A 24,746-nucleotide genomic window follows, 5' to 3' on the forward strand; every position below is an offset into this window, starting at 1 on the left:
CCTAAAACTGCCCAGTTCAGAAATCTCTCCCTCCCAAGCCAAAAATCAGAAAAAAAACTGTCACTGCTATTATAATCTAAACAATCTCTTAGGCTACGTGTGCAAAAGAAAATGTTTTTATATGTGCATAAAAGTAACATAATAAAATTTCCCTCTAGGCAAAAAATGAGGATGGCTCTCTGTAAAGTAGTTCAGACTATGTTACCTCAGAGACCGCAGTGCTATTCAACAGGCACTAGATTGTATGACAGTGTGAGGCCAGGACAAAAAATGCATATATTATATGATATATCATTATGAGCTGCATCAGCTATCAAATCGACGCAGGCATTTGTCCTACAGTTTCAGCTTTTGATTTCTCCATAATTTCTGAATGAGAGCCTTCCTGGGTAGAGTATTCTTGGTTCTGCCTTCCTATCCTCCAAAACCTTAAACATATCTTGCCACTCCCCTCTAGCCTGCAGGGTTTCCCTCCAAAACATACAAACATCTCACACAGCTTTATATCAAAAAAAAAAAACCAGCAATTCAATTTAAAATGGTCAGAAGATATAAATAAATATTTCTCCAAAGAAGACAGACAGATGGCCAAAAGGCACATGAAAAGATACTCAACATCACTAATTATTAGAGAAATGCAAATCAAAACTACAATGAGGTATCACCTCACACCAGTCAGAATGGGCATCATCAAAAAGTCTATAAATGCTGGAGAAGGCGTGGAGAAAAGACAACCCTTTTACACTATTGGTCGGAATGTAATCTGGTGCAACCACTGTGAAGAACATTACGGAGGTTCCTTAAGAAACCAAATGTACAACAACCATGTGATCCAGCAATCCCATTTCTGGGCATATATCCAAAGAAGACCATCATTTGAAAAGACATAGGCACCTCAGTGTTCACTGCAGCACTATTTACAATAGCCAAGACATGGAAGCAACCAAAATGTCCATCAGGAGAAGACTGGCTAAAGGAGATGCAGTACATATATACAATAGCATATTATTCGGCCATAAAAAGCATGAGATAATGCCTTTTGCAGCAACATGGATGAACCTAGAAATTACCATACTAAGTGAACTAAGTCAGACAGAAAGACAAATACCATATGAGATCACTAATATGTGGAATCTAATAGAAATGATACAATCGAACTTACAAAACAGAAACAGACTCAAAGATTTTTAAACCAAACTTATGTTTACTAAAAGGGAAACGTGGGGTGGGGGCAATAAATTTGAGGGTTGGGACTGATATTTATACACTACTATGTATAGAATAAATGGGTAACAGGGACCTAATACACAGCACAGGGAAATTTACTCAGTACTGTGTGGAAACCTACATGAGAAAAGAATCTGAAAAGAAAGGGATATATGTATATGTGTAACTGATTTACTTTGCTGCATGCCTGAAATTAACACAACTTTATAAGTCAATTATATTCCAATAAAATTTAAAAAAAAACACATACCATTTTCACTCAGTGAGATTAGCAAACTTTCTAAATTTGACACTACCAGTTAATGACTGAGAAGAAACTGATTTTCTCATGATCTACTGAATGTAAATCAGTTCAGCCACGTAAGAAGGAAATTTGAGATGAGGGCACGTTTTTTTTAATTTTTAAAAATTTCATTGAAATATTTATTTACAATGTTGTATTAATTTCTGCTGTGCAACAAAGTGATTCAGTTACACATGTACACACATCCATTCTTTTTCAGATTCTTTTCCCATATAGGTTATCAAAGAATACTGAATAGAGTTCCCTGTGCCATACAGCAGATCCCCACTGACCATATGCAGTAGTGTGAGATGAGTACATACACGAACCCAGAAATCCTGCATCTCCCTAATCATCCTAGAGAGATACTTGAAATATATGCAATGATGCATATATAAGGTATTCTATTACAATGTGTCTATAATTGCAAAAAAAAATAAGAATATCCAACAGTATGGTTAAATAAATTATGAAATATCTCTTATGAAATGCCATGCCGGATATCATGGGAGGTGAGGTAAATATGTATTGGAAGATTTCTAGATATCCTATTAAATGATAAAAGCAAGATGTAGAGGAATACATACCATGCAATAGCATTTACATTTAAAACATACCCCAAACCCTCTCTCCCTCTCTCTCTTTACACACACACACACACACATTTATAAACTGAATATCAGTGATTGTATTTGGGTAGAGGAATGAATTTAAGAGTAGTGAAGGTTTGGCTTTACCTGATTTTTTGCTAATATTCTCAAGAAGAATCTATTCATATACTATTTTTTGGTGGGAAATTTTTTTCTTTCTCTTTTTTTTTTTTCCTAGGGCCTCACCTGTGGCATATGGAAGTTCCCAGGTAGGGGTTGAATCGGAGCTGCAGCTGCCATCATACAGCATAGCCACAGCAACAGTAACACCAGATCCGAGCCGTATTTGTGAACTACACCACAATTCGCAGCAACACCAGATCCTTAACCCACTGAGCAAGGTCAGGGATGGAACCCACATGCTCATGGGCACTAGTCGGGTTCATAACCCACTGAGTCACAATGGGAGACTCCCAAAAATATTTTATTTAATTCAAGTCATAGAAATTCCTCTTCTCCCTCCCTATGGGCTGCTGGGCATTATCTGAGGCCCCCTAAACACTGTACATAAGGGTACATATAACATAGGTAGGTTCTAGAAACTCCTCCAAAGATCAAGCTTGCAAAGAAATCACATTATCGGGGGCTCTGTTTCCATCAGTTCAACAGAAAAGCACTGCGTGGTTATTGGAGAAGAATCCATATAACACTCCTTCCAGTAAACTTTCTAATGAATAAGAGAGAACCCATTCATGGTAGATGGATAGATGGACAGATGATTAGTAGATAGACAAGAAGAAATACACACACATCTTTTCAATGATTATCCAGATGTATCAAAATATACATCACACTGTTGCTTATAAGTTGCTGTTAGTGTGACCCAGCCTAAACATCTGTGTTTTCAGAGCAAGGTTTTACAAAGGGAAATGACAAGTCACGAAGCACAGTAAGAACAAGGCTGGCTCCCTTTGAACGTGGTAAATACTCCTGTCCTCAAGACTCAGAACTAGATAGAGCATTTTGTGATGACCAAGCTTGGAACCAGAGAACCTCAGCCATGCCAAATGCCAGTTCTTTTCCCACTTAAACAGCCTCAGGTTTATAGGACACATTTGCTGAAGATGAGATAATTTATTTATCTGCCCATAGTTATCCATCTGCTCCGAATATCTCCCCAGTGAAACCTTTTAATACAACATGAGCCGGACATCAATTCCTAATAGCAGCCAGAGTGCATGGCTTGGCTTCCGACAATAACAATAACTCTGATCATTAAGTTCTTGTCACCCTTAGCGTCCTGTTCCATATTAGACCATGGAGTAAACTGTGGAGCAGGATTTAGTCATTATATAAGCAGCAATGTTTTCCTAGCGCATGGGGGTTTATGGCCATGGACAGCAAACTAACGGGCTACTGCTTGCTATGAATCAATCTGAATCCCAGAAGTTGGTGACTTCGGGTTCTGTGGGGTCCTCGCGAAGGGTCTGTATCGACTAGTGGGTTACTGCAGGCCAGCCATCTATATGTGAAGTTGGCCCACAGCCTTGTCCCTTTATCACTCCTGCCCCGTCTACAGTCAGAATATGCATGTAGGGATCCTTAAATGTAAGCGTCCTGGGCCTAAGGCAAACCGAAAAATAGAAAAAGAATATCAGTGGCATCCTGTACCAAAGCAAGGCTCACTCCTGCCTCCCAGCATCATAGCCTTAATCTAACTGTGCCTCTGGATTCCAGGGGTTCACCTGCCTCTGCCCGCAGGACTTGGCATTCCTCCCTTTGCTGTGCAAACACTATCTTGTTTGTGCATCATGTTAGTTTACTTAACATAATAATGACTAACATCTCCCGAGTCCCTACCCTGTGCCAGGCACTTTCCACCTGTGTTCTTATTGAATCCTCACAACCACCCCTTGAGACAGGCACTATGTTTGGTCCCATTTTACTGCTAAGGGTAAGAATGACATGTTGCCCAAGATCACAGAGCTGAAGCGTGGTGAATGAGGACTCAGCACTGATCTCTCTGGTTTCAAAGTCCAAGCTCCCGACCACCATGCAATAAGGTCTCCAAGGTCTTAGTGCCACAGGCTGGTCCTCAAATGACATTTAAGATGGTTTCTGACGAAGTCAATCACATGAAAACTTTAGAATATTAAGGGAGTTCACCTTCATTCATCCCTTTATTGATCCAGGAAACACTTACGAAAGTTTCGTTATGTCTCATCTCAGATACAACAAAGATTCAAACATCAGGAGAATATTACATCATAGGAGATCATGGCCTAGCAGAAGAGACAGACACACACGTGAGCATAATGCGGTGAGACAGAAACCAAACCATGGAAAGACACTGACGAGTCCCCTCTTCCCTACGCCATTTCCCTATTTCTCAGCCTTAATTAGATTACCTCTTCTTTGACAATTTTCAGAATTACTTTTGCGCAGCTCACACAGAATTTGTCAAAACCCATAGAATATATACCTCCAAGAGTTGTAAAGCTATATACAGACTTTGGGTGATAATGGGTGTAAATGTAGGTTCATCAATTGTAACCAACGTAACCCTCTGGTGTAGGATTTGGAGAGAGGGGAGGCTGTGGACATGGGGGGAGAGGTTATGTGGAAAATCTCTGTTCCCTTCACTGAGTTTTGCTGTGAACTTTAAATGGCTTTTAAAAATAAATTCTTTTTCTTACTGTTCATGCAAAATTTGCTTTTGTTTTCTTTCCTGCATCCTAGTCCTGGATTAAATTAGTTTCCCCCGGAGATTTATAATCCTGTCCAAAGTCCCAGTTGCTCAGTTCATTTCATCTAAATGCAGTGAGTAAAAAGAGGGTCAGGAAGAGAAGCTGAGCCACTGAGACAAGGCAGCGTTTGGTGCCTGGACTTAAGGTGGCCCAGGAAGAGGGAGTACGTCACATCTACTCAGCAGCCACAGCACAAACAGGCTCCCATCCCTTCAAATTCAAGAGCATTCGATATTATTTAGTCAACTTCTTAGAGCTCTCTTAAAATAACCCGAGTCCTTACTCTACTTTTCTTTCTAACCACACGTTTTGGAAAAACACCATTAGGGTGCAACTGGCACTGACATTTTCCAAATAAAACATTTATTTCTGAAAATATAAATTGTCTTATTTTTCTTTTGTAAACACTGGTTTTGTTGGCAAATGGAAATGTGAGTAGCAATTATTGTGGTGAGAGGCCGTTGGAGTGCCTGTGGGGTGGTTGTTTTGTTTTGTTTTTGTATTTCCACACCCCAAGGCCACGGTGATGGCTTTCGCATCAGGCCAGAGTCCTGGCAGCTCCCCAGGTGCCTCCTGATGGGTTTTTGGCAACAGGACATAAGCCCAGGATGCAGATGTGCCACTTTGAGCCCTTTTTCTTTCCCCACAGCTGTCCATTTGCCATTGAGATGATTGTCTCTGTGCTATTTTCTTATCACTATAGATTTCATAAAAGGTTATTTTTCATAGCATTAGGCAGACATTACAAAGCATGTTCCAACATCTACTGCTGCATAGCAAACTACCCCCAAAAAATCAGTGGCCTAAAACAAGACTAATTGACTGTTTCTCATGATTCTGTGGGTTCCGTTCATGATTGGAGTCTCCCAGGTGGTTGCACTCAGCAGAAAAACCAGCTCAGGGTTGGCCTCACCCAGAACACTGGGATGGCTGGGCCTCTCTCTCCATGGGTGGGTTTCGTTGTTGTTGTCTTTTTATAGCTGCACCTGTAGCATATGGAAGTTCCCAGGCCAGGGAACTGAAGCTGCAGCTGTGACCTTCACCGCCACTTGCAGCGACACTGGATCCTTAACCCACTGAGCAAGGCCAGGGATCAAACCCACATCCTCACAGGAACAATGTCAGGTCCTTAACCTGCCAAGCCACAATAGGAACTCCTCTGTGGGGTTTTAGGATTTCTCTCCAAGAAGACTAGCCCAGTCTTTCTTGCATGGCATCTGGGTTCTGAGAGGGCAAGGCCCAATTACAAATGCTTACCAAACCTCTGCTTACGTCATGCCTGAGGATGTCCCATTGTCCAAAGCAAGTCACATAGCTAAGCCCAAAGTCATCGTGAGTGGGGAAGGATTGTACAAGGGCATCAACACCGAGAGGCATGATTCTTTGGTAGCCACCAATGCAACAGTCTACCCAGAGGGAGGGAAAAAATCAGTCCTTGATCACAGTGAGTCAATCTAAGAACAACGGCATTAAATATGAAAAATGATGACAGAGCATAGTAAGGCCTTAATATTAATAATGACTTAATTAGTATAATAATACCGAATATATGTTGACACTTAGGCTCTACCCAGCATTGGACTACATATTCCACGTTATTATTTAAATTCACTCTCACAGCAAGTGTAAAAGATCAGTACTTTTGTGAATCCTCATTTTATAGATAAGAGAACCGATGCCCCAGAGTGGAAGCAAACAGTAAAAGGCAGGGTTCAGATGAGACTCCAGTGAGTACAATTCCAAAGCCCATGTTCTCAATCCCCATGTGATCAGACTTCTACACAAATGGTACAGAGAGGCCCCTCTGGCGTGACAGTAGCTTATCTTTAAAAGTTAACCTTTGACATTCAGTTGAAGTCAACAGTCATCCTAATTCACCAGTGAGTCAGAGTGAGCTCCTGTCAACACAAAGATCTCCGCTGGCACCGGCAAGTCTGCCCAATATTCTGTGATATAGGAAAGGAATGTGAAAAAGAGTGGATCCGTGTATACGTATAACCGAATCCCTTTGCGGTACAGCAGAAATCACCACAATCTTGCAAATCAACTACACTTCAATAAAACTTAGAAAGAAAAAAAGATCCCTGCTGAGAACACATCTTTCTTCCTTGTCCATTCATGCTGACTTTCGAATCTCTGGCTGGTCCACACATGCAGGTAAAGTTCCCACTGTCACTGGAGACAGGACACAGACTGGCCAGGCACCCAGCTTCGGGGCCTAGGGATGGGTTCTCTGTGGAGAAGACAGGAAAGCCCAGGAGAAAAGCATGGGAGAGACCACCCAGTGCCCGGTGTCATGATTTGACACTAGTCACTCAACCTCCCTAAGACTGTTACTTCAGCTTTAAAGTCAGGCTAATAACAGCATCTGCCTCAGAGAGTTTAGGGGAGGATTAAATGAGATAAAGCTTACAAAGAGTTCAGCTGCTGTCTCTGGAACATAAATAACTGGTAACTATTGTAGTTGAGAGTAAGTGCTTTTCAGAACTTCTTTGGATGATGTGGTTTCCTTGCAACATGTCACATATTCTGAGAAGACTATCCAGAGGACTCCAGCATCTCAGTTTTCAGGGGGGGGACCTTCTAAAGACTATCGGCAGACCTATGTACACTATATGTTAGCTTACTTATGAGTAACCAAGGGAGGGTTTAAAATAAGCTACTTGACTTAACTGGGGGGAAAAAAAAAGAGTAACGCAATTCTTGAAAGTATATGACCCATATTTCACAAAGTCATATATTATACAGCCTGTTGGTTTATATGTCAGCTCAACCTCTGTACTGAAGGTAATAAAAATCAAATTGCATGGTGAAGAATCACATTAAAGTGTGCTTTTTTTACTTAATTTTGTGTATTTTTGCTCAAAGAGGAAAAATTCAAAACCAAATACTGAGTTAAGAGTCAAATGTTTAAAAAGACATAAACGCTTTGTAGACTTTTTCATGTGTTTTACAAGCTTAGCATTCCTCACCCTGCTACAACCAGACACAACTAAGCCCCATGCACACAAAAGGCTATAAAGTTTACAAAATGGAGCTACCTAAGGAAGTCTTTTAGATTACTTATAAATTCTTCGAGTTGGTGTCCTTAAACACTATCACAAGCAAAATGAAACCATGAAAGCTATGACACTAAAATAATGCCTGCAAATAGTCTTCACAATTCCCAATAGCTTATAGGTATCAATGCCCTAGAAAGAGCAAAGTGTGTATTAGAAAGCTTTTGAACTTTCCTTAAAAAAGACACATGCACCCACATGTTCATTGCTGCTCTATTCACAATAGCCAAGACACAGAAACAACCCAAATGTCCATTGACAGATGATTGGATTAGGAAGATGTGGTATGTATACACAATGGAATACTACTCAGCCATATAAAAGAATGAAATAATGCCATTTGCAGCAACATGAATGGAACTAGAGACTCTCCTACTGAGTGAAGTAAGTCAGAAAGAGAAAGACAAATACCAAATGATATCACTTATATCTGGAATCTAATATAAGGCACAAATGAATCTTTCCACAGAAAAGAAAATCATGGACTTGGAGAACAGACTTGTGGTTGCCAAGGGGGAGGGGCAGGGAGTGGGGTGGTTGGGGTGCTTGGGGTTAATAGATACAAACTATTGCCTTTGGAATGGATTAGCAATGACATCCTGCTGTGTAGCACTGGGAACTATGTCTAGTCACTTATGATGGAGCATGATAATGTGCAAAAATAGAATGTGTACATGTATGTGTAACTGGGTCACCATGCTGTACAGTAGAAAAAAATGCATTGGGAAAATAACTATTAAATAATAATAATAAAAGCTGAGACAATGATAAAATTAAAAAATGATATGAAGGGGAAAAAAAAGCTTTTGGACAAAATGGACAGTTTAAGTACCACTAGAATGTCTCTTTTTCTAAAACATGAAAATTTTAGTCTTCCTAGTAAAGTCTGTTTTGAATATTTTTTCACTTATATTCACCTCGAACAAATAAGGAAAGCAAAAGAGACATTCTGGTAGAACAAGAAAAGCAAGCGCTGGGGGTTGACCGGAAATGAGTGCAAACTCCACATTCTTCCACTTGCTGGTTTAATGACCTTGGGCGAGCCCCTCTGAATCACTTTAACCCTTTTTCTCCTCTTCTGTAAAAATGAGAATCTCAGTTCCTCCTTTAAGGATTGTTGGGAGGATTACAAAAGTTATTATAGACACTATTTGGCACAGAACAGGCATTTGTTAAATGTTTATTTGTTCTGTCTTCTCAATAGGCTTTTCTTTTTAAAAACCAATTATCCTCAAACCTACCCTGCCTTAGAAAAAAGTCCTTATTGAAAGCCACAATCATGGGCAAATACAAGCTTTTACCTAAAACCTCTACATTAAGGGATTAAATTCTTTACAAACCTTAACAGTGAAATGAACACCTTCCAAACACAGAGCAGGTGAAATAATCATACATTTCACATTCAGTACACACCCTTATGCTCTGAATCGTTAGATTTTACGCCTACGTGCATAACCAGGAACTTAATTAAAGCCAACTAATCTATTTTAGGGGCACAACAGTTGATCCACAGGTGCCTTCGCCATCAAGACTGCCTTGTGATCTTCATCCACCCTCTACTAAAAATTACAAGGTACCATTACTCTTTTTCTCCATTTTCCCAGGTAAGTGTCATCAGGTCGTTAAGCACAGAGTTATCACAATGCATTCATTTACGGAAGAAGAAACAGTGGCCCCAAGGACGAGAACCCACTCTCCCTGATTCTCAATCCACTGTACACTGTATCAGATTACTAAATCCCTTCTGTGAGCAGCCTTCAATCCTTTTTGTTAATTCAGGGACAGGAGAGGGATCGGTGGAGTAGATATTGAAGATTGGCACTCAACATCCATTTCTCCCTTCAAGCCACTAGATGCCATCCATTAGACGGTCATGAAATCAACTTAGTGGGTCAAGACTAGCAGTTCTTAGTGGAGTGGAATAGCCTAGATTAGCATAACATAGTGGAGACTAGAATAGAAGCTATCAGAAGATGTCACATTTTCTTGGGAATCTTTTAACTCAGACATGACTGTGACTGTGTGTATGTGGGAGTCAAATGAATTTGCAAGTAGAATATGTCAAAAAGTTTGAAAAATATAGTTTCTGATATGCTTTTTTGTACCTCTGACATTGGAAGGTTAAGTGTCCTCAAGAAACGATTCCGGGTATAATCTGGGTTTGGCCAGTCAGATGCTCAATGGCAATGGTCACACCTCTACCACCACATCTATTCCTGTTAGCATGCATGTCATGGATGCAATGGTTCTTCCATGGCATCATTAACAGAAGTTCCAGCACATGGTCGTAAGATCCATGGATACCAAGAGGCAAGGCACAAGGCATCCATCTCCTGGCCCAGGTGGCAGCAGCGACAGAGAGGTTCCAGCATTAGCAGCAGCAGCAGAGGCACCCAGAAGAATGGTGGCTTCCAGAGCTTGACACAGTATCGATGAGATTCTGGATCCACTGGCTTTCCTGTTATAAAAGTAGCAGCAGCTGTCTTTGTGATTTAGTTCTGTGATGGGCCTCAGGGAATTGCTAAGCAAAGTTCAAGTCTATGTCTTCAGCTCTCACATGATTCTCTAAGCCACTTAAGATCCTATAATAAATTCCTTAAATTTACTTAAGCTACTTGGAATAGGGTCTGTTCTGTACCCTGCTGAAACTGATGAGAAATACAAAAAATAAAAATGTTTTAAATTTATATTCAACTAGATTGAATAGAGTTGAATGAACTAGAGATTCATCTAGTTACGAATTTCTATGGAAAATTCTGGAAAGAAGCATAAAATCAAGCCATTTTTAAGTCATAGATGTTTTCAGTTTGGTTTTGTTGCTTTTGTGTTTTGCAGGTCCTATATTACCAAGTGATCAATACTTATTGATTGATTGATTGACAAAAACCACATGATGGAAAATATCAAAATGGCTTGGTACGTTCGTAAGTAGTTGAGAATGAATGAATCTGTCTTAGGTCAGGTTTCCTGGAAAGACCCTGAATTTGGATGTAGGGAGTTTGTTGAAATGTGTATTTAGAACAAAAACCTGTAAAAAGAAAAAGAAAAAGAACTGGGCAGAGGAGGCAGTTACACCATGATGCAGTTGCAGCAAAGACCTTAGCTCATCTTATGGGGCGGGGGGGGAGTTAGGAATCTGAGATGACTCTTCAGAGTAGTCCTGAACTGAGGAGAAGAAGACCATGTCTTTTTAGTTCCACATTGACCAGTCACTGGATTCAAGCTGCCCTTGGGAAGGGTCTGTGATCCAGGAAGACGTACCCCTTCAGCCAAGGGCAAGTCCTTTCAAGGAACTCAGCGGTGGGTAGTCAGGAGCCCATAGCTCTGGGTAGCTGGGGTGGGTAGTCAGGAGCCCATAGCTCTGGGTAGCTGGAGAACAGGTGCTCCAGTCCTGAAGGGGGGACCTGGGTGGTGAACCACAGCATCCGCACAGAACCCAGGGAAGTCTTCTCAGGTCCTGTAGTTTCCTAAAGGGCTTATGAAGACCTTCAGCCCAGTCCATATAAGAAAACAGGAAAGGTATGTTCTCAGAATATAAATAACTGCCAGGATGACTGTCTCAAAAAACCTATGTTCCACTTTGCAACACATCCAGCTAAGCATGTTTATCAAATAGAACTTTGTGAGTCTGGAGCCAGAGAACATGAGTGTAAGCTTTGTCCCCCACCTTCTCTTTCTAGACCAACAGTGGATACGCTCGCTCTGCTTTTACTCACAGGCCACTACCACTTTGAATAGTTTCATTTCATGTGCCGTCCTCTGCCCTCCTTTCTACCGGGTCAAGAATTAACCACAAGGCAGTCAGTCTTATGAGAAGGAAAACTCATGAGACCCAAACTCAAGAAACCTGAAGCCTAGTCTCAGTGTCTCTTTCTTTCTCTCTTTTTCCTTCCTCCCTGCCATTCCCTAGGAATAAACAAACCTGGCCCATTGTATAGATCGATAAAAGGAATGTACATGAAAACAGTGTGGTAAGAATTACAATACATCAGTTAAGTTCTTTTTTTTATTGAAGTATAGTTGATTTACAAAGTTTCAGGTATGCAGCAAAGTGATTCAAATATATATATATATATATATATATATATATATACACACACACACACACACACACACATATATATACTTTTTGTTTCTTTTCCATTATAGGTATTAGAGATATTGAAACATAGTAGGTCCTTGTTTATCTATTTTAGATAAAGTAGTGTGTATCTGGTTTTATTTATTTAATTAATTTACTTATTATTATTATTATTATTATTATTATTATTTTGTCTTTTTGCCTTTTCTAGGGCCTCTAGTTTATGGTTTTTTTCCTTTTCTTTCTTTCTTTCTTTTTTTTTTTTTTGCGCTTCTTAGGGCTGCTCTTGCAGCATATGGAGGTTCCCAGGCTAGGGGTCTAATTGGAGCTGCAGCCATCAGCCTACACCACAGCCACAGCAATGCAGGATCCGAGCCACGTCTGCAACCTACACCACAGCTCACAGCAATGCCAGATCCTTAACCCACTGAGCAAAGCCAAGGATCGAACCCACAACCTCATGGTTCCCAGTCAGATTCGTTAACCACTGTGCCATGACGGGAACTCCGTGTGTATCTGTTAATCCCGAATTCCCAATTTATTCCTCCCACTCCCCTTTCCCTTTAGTAACCATAAGTTTGTCTTCTATGTCCATGAGTCTATAAGCTCTTACTATTAGTCATCTTCCCAATTTAAAATTACTCCTACAAATCATCGTGCATTGAGAACCCATCTAATGTGCATACAGTTTATGTTTTGTACATAAAGAGAGGAAGAGTCAGCCCACTTCAATAGGCAAACTCCATTCCATTAGCTGATTCACTCAAATGCTTACTGAAGATCAACTACGGGCTAAACACTAAATATACAATGAATAAGCCTACAGGAGGCAGCATGGATGAAAGTGAGTGCAGTGGACTTAGGAGTAAGATTGGCCAAGATTTCCATTCCAGCTTAGGTGGCTAGACCCTTCACTTCTCTGAATGTTGCTGCTTCCTTGTCCAGGAAAGGAGATATAACTAAAAGGGACTGTCGTAAATAAGTGCCAGTAGGGTTATGCACAAGATACCATGGAAACTCGTAGGTGGGTAACCTAACCCGGCCTCAGGATATCAAAGCAAACTCTTGGCTAGGGATGATACCCAAACTGAGTCCCTAAGAAGCAGCAGGAATCAATCAAGTGAGGGAAGAAAAGACAATCCAGCAGGCCAGCAGCTGCAAAGCCCTGGAGGAAAAAGAGCCCTGGGGAAACTGCAAATGTTGTTCCAGAGACAGTATGGCACTCAGAGAGCAGAACGGGAGGAAGGGAGCCTGCGCCCTGCCAGCAAGGCTGACCTCTACCCAGGGATCAGTGGGAACAACTGATGGGCATGAGGCAAGGAGTCACAGAATCACATTCATATTTTTTAAACGATCTCTCTGACTGCAATGGAGAAGGGAGGGGACAATCCCTAGGGCCAGGAACATTAAAGCAGAGACTGAGTGCGTACGAGGCAGTGGGGTGTAATGACTGTGGGGTTAAGGAGGAAGAAGATGCTTGGATAGATGAGGGGGAAGGCGGGAGGCGGGACAGACAGGATGCAACCATATTCACTGAGCTCCTGTATCACCCTGTTCCAAGCGGTGCACCTTACACAGTCAACTCATTGAACGGTTATAGGGACTCTGTGAGGACAACGCTCTTGTTATTCTTATCAAAGTCCTAAAGCATCGTAGTATTCAAAAGGATTAATCAAGTAGCCCGCATCACTCAGGAGAACCTGTATTTGAGCTCTCACCTATGTTTGCTCAAATCCTACCTATGTCTCCTCTACACTACACTACTGCCTACATGGGTGTGAAGATCTGGACCAAGTTCTTATCTAGAGAAATAAAAGCTGCCATCATCATCACATAGACAAGAGTTAAAGCCATGAGAATAGGTGGAACTGGTTAGCAATATTTACGACAATGATGCTAGCTAACACGCATTGAGTATTCCTTATGTTCCAGGATATTTTCTGGGGGGGAAAAAAAAAGGGTTTCCATTTTTTCTAGGGCTGCATTAAATTTCCACAAACCAAATGGCCTAAACAACAGAAATTATTGTCTCATAGTTCTGGAGGCCAGAAGTGTGAAATCGAGGTGTTGGCAGGGTTGGTTCTTTCTGAGAGTTGTGAAGAAGAGCCTGTTCCATGCCTCTCTCTTAGCTCTGGGTATCCTGCTGGCAATCTGGCATCCCTCAGCTTGTAGCTACACTACTCCAATTTCTGCCCTCATCTTCACATGGCATTCCCCCTCTGTGTGTGTCTTTTCCTATGTCTAAATTCCCCGTTTTTATAAGGACACCGGTCATGTTGGAATAAGGCCCAACCTCATCTTAACTTGATCATCTGCAAAAACCCCATTTCCAAATGAGGTCTCATTCACAGGTACGGAGAGTCAGGGCTTTAACATCTTTGGGAGGGACAAAATTCAACCCATAACAGGTGGATATTTTATTTCTATTTTACAAATGAGGAAACTGAGGCACAGGGAGATAAGGAACTTGCCTGAGGTCAAAGACTAATGCACTGGGAAAAGGAGACTAGGACAGACGCCCATGGAACACTTATATTCAAGAGAGAGACATGAGACTCCACTTCTGTGACCACAGTAGACTAGGCCAGAAATGGATGCCTGATCCAAGGGAGACCAATCTACATGCTTGTCACTGGTCTCCAAGGTGACGTGGTCTAAAAGTGCTGCTCCCACTGAAGAGCGACTGATTAAACCCACCAAGTTCTCCCTCCAGAGGCAAAACACAGAGACACAGAGTGAGAGCAGTTAACGGTGGGAGCAGAAATGGAAAGATGTATAAAAAAAAGCCAGGAAGTACCAGAAAACACAGACAAGGGGATCGCAGAAGTAGATGCTAGAGGTGGAGATCAGAGTGGAGAGATGATGATGGTATCAGCGGAGGCAGCAGAAGCAGAGGCAGGAAGAAGTTGCATCGTCATGGCATCAGAGAACACCAGCATCCATAGGACAGGCGAGAAAACCCAGCATGACAGCCACACGGTACCCTGAAGTGGGCACTCCGGTTCTGGGACTCTCGACTTGTCTAGGTCTACAGGATGTGTGATCGTTCTCCACCGAGACCTGACAGTGAGGCCAAGATTCCCATCCACAATTATACCTTACATGCATTTCTCCTTTCAGTTTTGTTTCTTATAACCTTAAAAGGATCCATCTAACTGAAGCACCCAGAGAGGCAGGAGACAAAAGAGTTGAATGTCACAGTACAGGAGTTAAGGGAAGAGAACATCCAAGAAGGAAATGGTCACTTGTATCAAATGTTACAGAAAGATCAAGTAAGATAAGGACTTCAAACGTAACAGAGACATGCTCACTAAAATGTGAGAGCTGGGTGAGTGGAGACAGAAGCCAGGTTGCCATGGATGATGGCATGAAGGGAGATAAGGCCAGAAAGAGAGCAATATAAGCCACATTTTCAAGTGGCTCAACTATGAAGAGAGAGAGAGAAATAAGGCTCTAAGTTGTGGAGTAGAAGAAGTGATTTTTTTAAGATGAAAGAGATGTGAACATATTTAAATGCTAATGGAAATAAGCCATTAATGAAGGTGAGGTTCAACACCATTGAGCGAGGAAAAGAGCAAACAAGACTAAGCTGCTGAGGATGCGAGCGGACAGGTAGAGGGACAACCTGAGACAGGAGCAGAGGAGGCAAGGAAGGTGTGAACACACATCGGGTTAGTTCAGGATCAGATATTAAAGGTGTTTCCTGTAATGGCTTCTATTTTCTGGGTGAAATAGGAGACGAGATTATCTGCTAACAGTGAAGAAGGAAGAGACAAGAGACAAGAGCCCTGAGGGGAAGAATATTTGCAACAGTCATTGTGGAAAATGGCAGCGAGTTCTACCAGGAAAATGGTGACGGATTACCACTTAGTACAAAGGGCTCCAGGGAGCTCAGAGTCTGTGGATCTGGCATATACCCCTTAGCTGTGCTTTTACGTGACTTCCTCCAGTCTCATTCACTGGGGCAGGGAAAGCAGCAAACACATAGGTCATTTAGATGAATTCCCAAAGTGAGGATGACAGGCAAGGGAACAAGAAGTTTAAGGTACCAGGGAGAGAATGATGGAGGAAATGAGCCGTGATATCTCGGCTAGCTCCAGATGGAGTGAAGAGCAGCAAGTCCAGTAGGGGGAAAATATGAGCACCAAGGCATCGCAGAGAACAGCAAACTGGGAGTAAGAGGTAGAGTTCTGGACTAGTAAGAGGCTACAGGGAATTTGAGATTTCAGAGGTGAAGCTCTAGGTGATTTTGACCATGGGTAATAGATGTGCGTTGTGTGTCTGTCCAGATTCTCTTTCACTGGGGGATCTTCCCTCTGTTATTACCTGTGGTTCTGGTTGAAGAGATTACCCTGGAGCCTCACCCCATCCCACCCTAATGGCAGGGATTTGCATGGGATGCCCATCAGTGAGGTCATCCTTCCGGTGACAGCGACTGGCTCAGGGGTGGGTATATGCGCAGAAGAGGTGATCAGCCTCTTCTCTGAGATTTCTTCCATGGGCATCAGAGGCAGAGCATCTCTCTTTTTCTCAGCTCAGTTTCTCACTTGTAAAGACTTCAAAACTGCCTGGGACTGTCTTTCTTGGCAGCAGAGAGAAACTCATCTCCAGAAAGAGAAAGGGAATCCAACACACAAAGAGAAACAAATCCAGAAGAGACCGAAGATGGATAAAAGCAAAAAGAATCCAGATAACAATGTTGAATCTCTGGATCTACCATGCCGAAGGCCATCTACCCTGAATCTTTCAGTAAGCTCCCCCAAATCTCTCTTTGTTTAAGACTGTCTATGCTGGATTCCTGTAAACGTCAATCTAGGGTATGAGTGGCTAAATAAAAGGAGGTAAAGGTATGAGCGCTGAGAAGGCCAAGAAACTAAAGATATAATGTTGCATGGGGTTTGCCTTATGAGCATTAAAGTCACCTAAGATGAAGGCAGTGCTTGCTGGGAGTGGAGAAGACGCTTCTGAACCATTTCAATAGTCAAGAAGGAGGAGGAAGAGACAGGATGTTGGTAGGTAACTGCAATGAGGACCAGAGGAAAGTTATATATTAGCTAGCAGGAGCCACAAAAGAAAGATGGTTTGCATACAAAGCTGAAGGAGTAACAGTATGGAAACTGCAGAGGGGAGAGAGACACATACAGATCCAATTTGATGACAAAAGCTGGTGGGGGCAGTTGCCGAATAATATGGATACAATGACTAACGCATTAAGTAGGCAGAGCCTTCCAGGTCAAAGGTTATGTAATCATGAAATGCCTCCCCAGTGAAAATTGGACTTCATATCTAAGTCCTAAATATCATTAGAATATCAATAATATAGAGATCCTTTAACAACTCTGCAGCCTGCCACCTTGTGACCCTGAATCACTTGCTATGCCTGTAAGACTATAAAGTGAAACTGGAAATCCAAATGGATCAAGTTCACATTTTTTTTCTAATTGATACAGTTTATGCATACACTCAAACGTCTCAGACAATGATCAGAATAACAACCTCAGTAGCAATTATCACTCGAGTGATTTGGTAGAAGAGTTAATGTTAAATATTTTAAAACTCTATGTAGAAAATCACATCAAACTAATGCATTTTATTGGACCACATAAAATATACATGAATATTATAGAAGAACAAAATCTAAAACCAAAATGTGAAGCTGGCCTGCCAACCCTGGCACGAAAGCCACAGAGGGAAGGCCGACAACCCACTGGCACTTCAACAAAGAGAGAAATGGCTTTATTAAGGGATTTGTCCAAATGTTAATAGCTAATGTGCAGATGGACATATACACATAGACAGAATTTATTTTTCTTATCCTGTATACTCTTTCCACCAGAAATTCCTAAGGGTTATATTCAAACATTTGTAACATCTCTATATGTGTTCAAGATGTATATACGCTTGAGTTATATATTGGAAACATTACATAAATATATCTTTGGATAAATGGAATGTAATTCTGAATAATAAAGAGAAAGTACAGTACTAACAACTACGGACCATTTTTAAAGTCTATGTGAACTGGAAATACAATTAATAATCTGTCAAAAAGGAAAAATAATATTATGACACAGTTTATGTTTTTAAAGTGATGCTGTTAAAAAGTATCTTTGAAGTGTGTTGGAAATAAATTTACAGAGCAAATAAGTGAAGTTTATCAAAGATTGTATTTGGAAAAGGAAAACAGAAAGAAGGTACAAAAACCATCTCCCCCCACCCCCCGGACCCATCCCCATCAATGGTGGCTTCCTGTGACCCGGGAAGAGCAGAGTCACTCAGCAATTCTATCCCCCAGAGATCCAAACAGGGAATCCCAGGTGGATATGGGTGCAGAGCAGCAGCCCCTGCATCTCTGGAGCATGTGGAGAGATTTCCAGAGACCACAGCCCTCCCCCTGGGAGAATAATCACCTGCCTCCCCTGCCTGTGGCAGACCTAGTCTGTGGCCTCAGGGCTGTGCAGCAGCAAAAATGCCACCTCACAATGTCCCTGCACATGATGGCAAAAGCCAGGCAGGGCTGACCCACCTCCCAGCAGAGAGCCTCGGTCACGCTCCCAGTGTGCTGCCCAACTCGTTTCCTTTCTTCTAGAGTTTTCAGTATTCTCTCAATGTTTGGATATAGTCTATTTCTTTCCCTCTCCTTAAATTAGACACTACTGCTTTTAAGGGACTATAAAAATTATTTTCATGTGGTATAAATAGGACAATCACCCAAAAGAGAAACAGAAACAGATTTTTCTCAGGAAGTTAAGAATGCGGTTTCCAGAAAAATATCGGAGTAAAAATTCAATAAAAAAATTTTTTCGTTCCCAGGCTAGGGGTCGAATCAGAGCTGCAACTGCTGGCCTGCACCACAGACATTGCAACACGGGATACGAGCCACGTCTGTGACCTACACCACAGTTCATGGCAATGCCGGATCCTTAATCCACTGAGTGAGGCCAGGGATTGAACCCGCATCCTCATGGGTACTAGTTGGGTTCCTAACCCACTGAGCCACAATGGGAACTCCCGAAAGTGATAGAAATCCATTATAAATATCTCGATCGTGAAAAAGTATCCCTGCTTTAGGGATATTTTATACATTGGTGAATGAACTATGTAGGACTTCTTCAGCTTATACATATTTCATCTTAAAAGATTTGTTGTTAGAGTACCGAGCTCAGCTCTGTTCCAGCGTGAAAGGCTACCCCCGAATATGATCCGGTAGCAACATTTAAAAGAGGTACTTTCTTTAACAGGACCTCAGACCTATGTCTGTTTCATCCAAATAACTAGATATACTGCTTTTCAAAGAAATCATATAGGTGACACTTAAAATCTCACTCACTTTTGGACCTTAATCCTTGACTCTACAGATGTTTTCCTTCCTTTATGACGCGGGAAACTTCCACCAGGAGTTGAGGAGACATGGGAGGACTGTGAAACAGCTGAGACCGCCTGACCTTGGATACCGCGCCGGCGGGGTACTCATTCTGGGTCTGTCACTAACAACCTACAGTGATAGGCAGGTAGCCAAGATCACCTCGCTGAGCCCCAGAGAGGTTGTAAGCTAAAAACACTAAAGTTTCTCCACATTGTTATTAGGAGACTTAAACTGGACAGTAGAACTCCTGACTCATAATAGATACCCCCTAAATATTCATCCCTGCCATCACTGCCCATTCTAGATACCCAGTCTAGTGGAATGCGTCTCGGTTCAAAGTGCTAGCAAAGAAAATCATAGATTTTTTTTAGTGCCAAACCTTTATCCAATGCTGGCACCTTTGAGATCCTTTTGCGTCAATGATTGATTCTTGCCTTATCATCAAAGCATATAATATTTACATACTGATCAAATTTCAAAGGTTTGGGGAATTTGTGAAATTGAGGATTATGCCCTAGCTCTCAGCGGCCCCTTCCTCAAGAGTGTTCAATGAAGAAGCTGTAAGTGGCCTTGCAGGTGCCTATCTTGCCTTGTAGGCACATCTTTGAGGCAGGCACAGGTGACAAAGGGATGCTGGTGTGAATGGATCAGTCTTTCAAGACATTTGATGATTTCATAGTCAGGAAGAGCAAGACTGGACATGTTCAAGCCCAGCATCTGGGAAACCACCTCCCGGAAGTCCACCAGCTGCAACATCAAACAGAACCACATTGTTTGAGAGAAGAAAACGTACCAATACTGTGAGACCAAATGCAACCAAAACACCTGTGGAAAACCAGGGTTTGCATGAGCTCGGCAAATTACTTACTCTCATTACTGTCCAGCTAATTCTCTCATTTATTAAATAAGAAGGCTAGCCTATTAAATCACCTTTAAAGTGCTTTCAGACACCAACCTCCAGCAATTTCATAACCAGTGTTCTGATGAGCCAATAAACGTGGTATTGGCCACAAAGTCAAGGCGCCCAGTTGAGCAACTATGAATGAGACTCTGACATCGATAAGATTTTATTTTCTCGGGAGTTCCCATCGTGGTGCAGTGGTTAACGAATCCGACTAGGAACTGTGAGGTTGCAGGTTCAATCCCTGGCCTTGTTCAGTGGGTTAAGGATCCGGCGTTGCCGTGACCTGTGGTGTCGGTTGCAGACATGGCTTGGATCCCGAGTTGCTGTGGCTCTGATGTAGGCTGGTGGCTACAGCTCCGATTCAACCCCTAGCCTGGGAACTTCCATATGTCATGGAAGCAGCCCAAGAAATGGCAAAAAGCCCCCCCCCCCAAAAAAAAAGATTTTATTTTTTCCCTTTCTGGGGTGAATGAATGGCCATATCCTTCCCTTCCAGGGCTATTCTGAAATGCGGATCACGTGAAGCAATGGCTGTGGACATGTTCCTCGTACTAGGAAATGCTTTACAATTGCTGGTGTGGTTGTGCACTGGAATGTTAACTCGTTAAACTAAAGGGAAGGTAAGTGGAAAAAAAAAAAAAAAGAATGAGCTGATGAAAATGGGGGGCTTCTAAATGATGATCAATGATGATCAAGTCACCTCACATGGATTGTCACCTTACAACCCATAACCTTGGACACTCTGGCACAATTACGTATCCATCTCAAAAGGAAGAAATGGGAGTCGTGGGGCCGGGGGAAGCGGATGAAATGTGCCTTCTACCTGTTCAGATTCTCAGGCTAGTTGCTGCGATTCTAGGCAAAAGGAGAAGCAGATCAATTAGAGATAGGTAATTGATCGGCTAGATCCCATCTAGAGGGACCTTCCATTTTAAGAACGGTGTGATCCAATCCAAAGACAGGTGTTTCATCCAGCAGCGTCTTCCAAACATCCCCAGCCTGTGCTCGTTCCCTTGCCAACCTCCTTCCCACGCTGAGTCCACCTCGGCAAACAGCCCTCTCACTCCCTCCGGCCGATTGTCCCCGAGGAAAGAGTTTTCCTCAAACTTTTCCTCTGTTTAGAATATGGCTAAAGCTCTTCATGGCTGAGAGGTTCCCTCTGAGACCACTCGGTCTTAGCATTTGGCCTTCATCAACTCTGCCTGACACATGAGTCAAGGCAGAGGCAGCCAAAGAGAAAAAATATCCTAGGATCAGCGTCCACTCTATGCCCTTTTGAGCTGCAGAAAGAGAGTGAGATGAAAGCCAAAAGCAGGGGTCAGGCTGCCCGGTACATTCCTTTATGCCTGACCTCCTGATAGGCTCACCAGATAAAACTCCTCCTTGCAACCAGCGGGCGCATGAGCTCTGTTTTATGGTTCACATCTGGGCTTGGTTGGCCATCAGGTCTGGGTGCCACTGTTTGAGATGTGGGACTGTTTCCTGCAACTGATCTCTGCTGGAGATAAAAGTTCCCTCCTGAGGCTGAAGCCCTGGGTAATGTTAGAAGATCTGGGAGAATGCAAACTTCAGAGGCAATCAGTGAATACAATAAAAACCTCTCCGTAACCAGAACCTGGCTTTTCACGGGCTTTCTGGGGCTTTGATAAGACTGTCTTGTCTTTGCTACAAATACGCCATAAAGATGTGAGTTGTTTTTCTTTTTCTTTTGTAAGGAGTAAGGCTCTTTAATTTATTTATTTTTTCATTTTTCTTTGGACGTTCCCAGGCCAGGGATGGAACCTGCACCACAGCAGTAACCAGAGCTATAGCAGTGACAATACCAGACTCTGAGCCCACTGAGCCAACCAGGGAACTCCCAAATTGTTTTTCGCAGTGGAGTAAATCATAATGATTCTTTTAATGCCAAAAAGATGCTTGGAGGGCAAATTACTTACTCTAGGGTGGTACAGAGAGCTTGATAAATTGGTTATGAAGACATGTCTGAATAATTATCAAGCTTTGGAATCGTCCTATCCTTCCTAAACGAAAAGGTTTCACCACCATATTTCTACCCACCTGCTTTTCTCTCTTTTCTGCTTCTTCCAGAGATTTTTTTAGTGTCTTCATTTCACTGGTGACCACTTCCAGCATGTTCTTGGCCCTCTCTTTATTCTCCTTAGCCTCATGCTCCGTAGTATCCAGTTCCGATTTGACAGACAGTAGCTTTTTCTCAGCCTTCTCCTTCATCTTTTCCAGTGTGTCTCTGGATTTATTTAGGTCTTCAATGGTCTTGGTCTGTTCCAAAGTTTTAATCTAAGACGTCAAAGAGAATGCTGATAATTCCTTCAGCATTTATGTAGGAAAATTGTAGAGACAAGACAAATCTGAAGTCAATTAAATTCATTTCACGACTTGTTTTATGAATCCATCCCAGTTTTTCCGACTCTGCTAAGCATACATGCTGGACGAACATGTCTTAGGACAGTTATCGTTTATAAACAATGAATTAGAGCAACATTATGGGAAATCAATGAGATGAAATGGTAGATAGTATGATTCTGGGGTTAGATATTACAATAAAGTCTGCAGGTATCTATACAGAGACTCTAATAAGCTCCACAGGTAAAGCAACTTGCACTTTCTACCCCTGCCAAGGGTCATTCCTGGTACAGAAACATTAGAAAGAGCAAAATGGAGTTTCCGTTGGGGATCAGTGGGTTACGGAGCCCACTAGTATCCATGAGGATGCGGGTTTGATCCCTGGCCTTGCTCAGCAGTTAAGGATCCAGCGTTGCCATGAACTGTGGTGTAGGTCGCAGACGTGGCTCGGATCCCGCGTGGCTGTGGCTGTGGTGTAGGCCGGTGGCTACAGCTCTAGTTCAACCCCTAGCCTGGGAACCTCCATATGTCACACCTTTGGCCCTTAAAAAAAAAAAAAAAAGCGCAAAATGTCTCCACTTTTGGCGATTTACCACAAAGAAGCCCCAGCCAAATTCTCCTCAAGTTATCACTTCTATGAGGGAAATTCACAAGTTTTCAAGAACGAATGCCTTCTGACTTTATCAGTGAGCCTGGGAGGTGGGAGGGACCACAGCACTCACTGCAGGCAAGAGGAAAGGGTGGTACCTCTCTCTGAGAAGCTGTCTCAGGATCTTGAGGCCAAAACCGAGCATCCTGAGGTAGGAGGCACATTTTCTTCATTAGCTTAATATTTAAAATTATACTGGATCTGCTAACAAGAAGAATTTGAGTAAAAGGAAAGAAATTCTGGTTTTTTGTTTTTGTTTTTTGCCTTTTTAGGGCCACACCTGTGGCATATGGAGGTTCCCAGCTAGGGGTCGAGTCAGAGCTGTAGCTGCTGACCTACACCACAGCTCATGGCAACGCTGGATCCTTAACCCACTGAGCAAGGCCAGGGATCGAACCTACATCCTCTTGGATGCTAGTCAGATTTGCTTCTGCTGAGCCACAATAGGAACTCCAAAAGGAATGAAATTCTGATGTGTCCTACAACACGGAGGACCCTTAAAGACATCATAAGTGAAATAAGCCAGACACAAAAGGACAAATATTGCACAATTCCATTTATGTGAGGTGTCTGGAGGAGGCTAATTCATAGAGCGAGAATATGGAATAGAAGCTACCAGGAGATGGGAGAATGGGGAGTTGCTGTTTAAGGGGTGCAGAGTTTCAGTTTAGGATGATGAAAAAGTTCTGGAAATGGACAGTGATGGTTGCACAACAGTGTGAATGTACTCAGTGCTACTGATTGGTGCACTTTAAAATGGTTCAGAGTTCCCATTATGGCTTGGTGGGTTAAGAACTTGACCAGTAACCATGAGGATGTGGGTTCGATTCCTGGCCTCACTCAGTAGTTTAAAGCATCTGGCATTGCTGTGAGCTGTGGTGTAGGTCGAAGACGTGGCTCAGATCCCGTGTTGCTATGGCTGTGGCATAGGCCGGCAGCTGCAGCTCCAATTGGACCCCGAGCCTGGGAACCTCCATATGCCGCAAGTGCAGCCCTAAAAAGACAAAAAAAAAACACAAAAAACCTTATGTCCACACAACTACACATGAATCTTCACAGCAGCACTATTCATAACCCCCAGAAAGTGAACACAGCCTAAATATCCATCAACAGATGAGCAGATAAATAAGATGTGGTCTATCCATATAACAGAGCATTATTCAGCAATAAAAAGGAATGGAGCACTGACACATGTTACAATAGGGATGAACCTTGAAAACATTACACTAAGGGAAAGAAGTCAGTCGCAAAAAACTGCTTGTTATGGGATTCCATTTATACGAAAGTTCCAGAAAAGGCCAGGGGCTGGTGGGAGTGGAAAATGGGGAATAACTATTAACAGGCACACGATTTTTTTTTCAGGTGATGAAAATGTTCTAAAACTAGATAACAGTGATATTTCTACAACTCTGTGAATATATTAAAAACCACTGAATTGTTCACCTTTAAAGAAGGGAGCTTATGGTATGTGAATTATAT

The 24,746-nt window shown here is 42.2% G+C and overlaps 1 protein-coding gene across 4 annotated transcripts in view; it reads right to left on the minus strand.

Annotated features, from left to right (window-relative positions):
* Positions 1 to 17,557: 17,557 nt before the first annotated feature.
* The window catches only part of CCDC170 (coiled-coil domain containing 170), a 92,251-nt gene continuing 85,062 nt past the window's right edge, over positions 17,558 to 24,746 (minus strand). For 3 of the 4 annotated variants that reach the window (XM_047769923.1, XM_047769922.1, XM_047769924.1), the window contains 2 exons: positions 22,316 to 22,552; positions 18,954 to 20,100 (listed from right to left, as the gene is read on the minus strand). In XM_047769923.1, coding sequence (XP_047625879.1) covers positions 19,900 to 20,100; positions 22,316 to 22,552 — 438 coding nt within the window. In that variant the 3' untranslated portion in view covers positions 18,954 to 19,899. Of the gene's footprint in view, positions 20,101 to 22,315; positions 22,553 to 24,746 lie in introns of all 4 variants that reach the window. The other variant, XM_047769925.1, reaches the window with a different exon arrangement.

This window comes from Phacochoerus africanus, chromosome 2, assembly GCF_016906955.1.
Source record: "Phacochoerus africanus isolate WHEZ1 chromosome 2, ROS_Pafr_v1, whole genome shotgun sequence".
Classification (NCBI taxonomy): domain Eukaryota; kingdom Metazoa; phylum Chordata; class Mammalia; order Artiodactyla; family Suidae; genus Phacochoerus; species Phacochoerus africanus.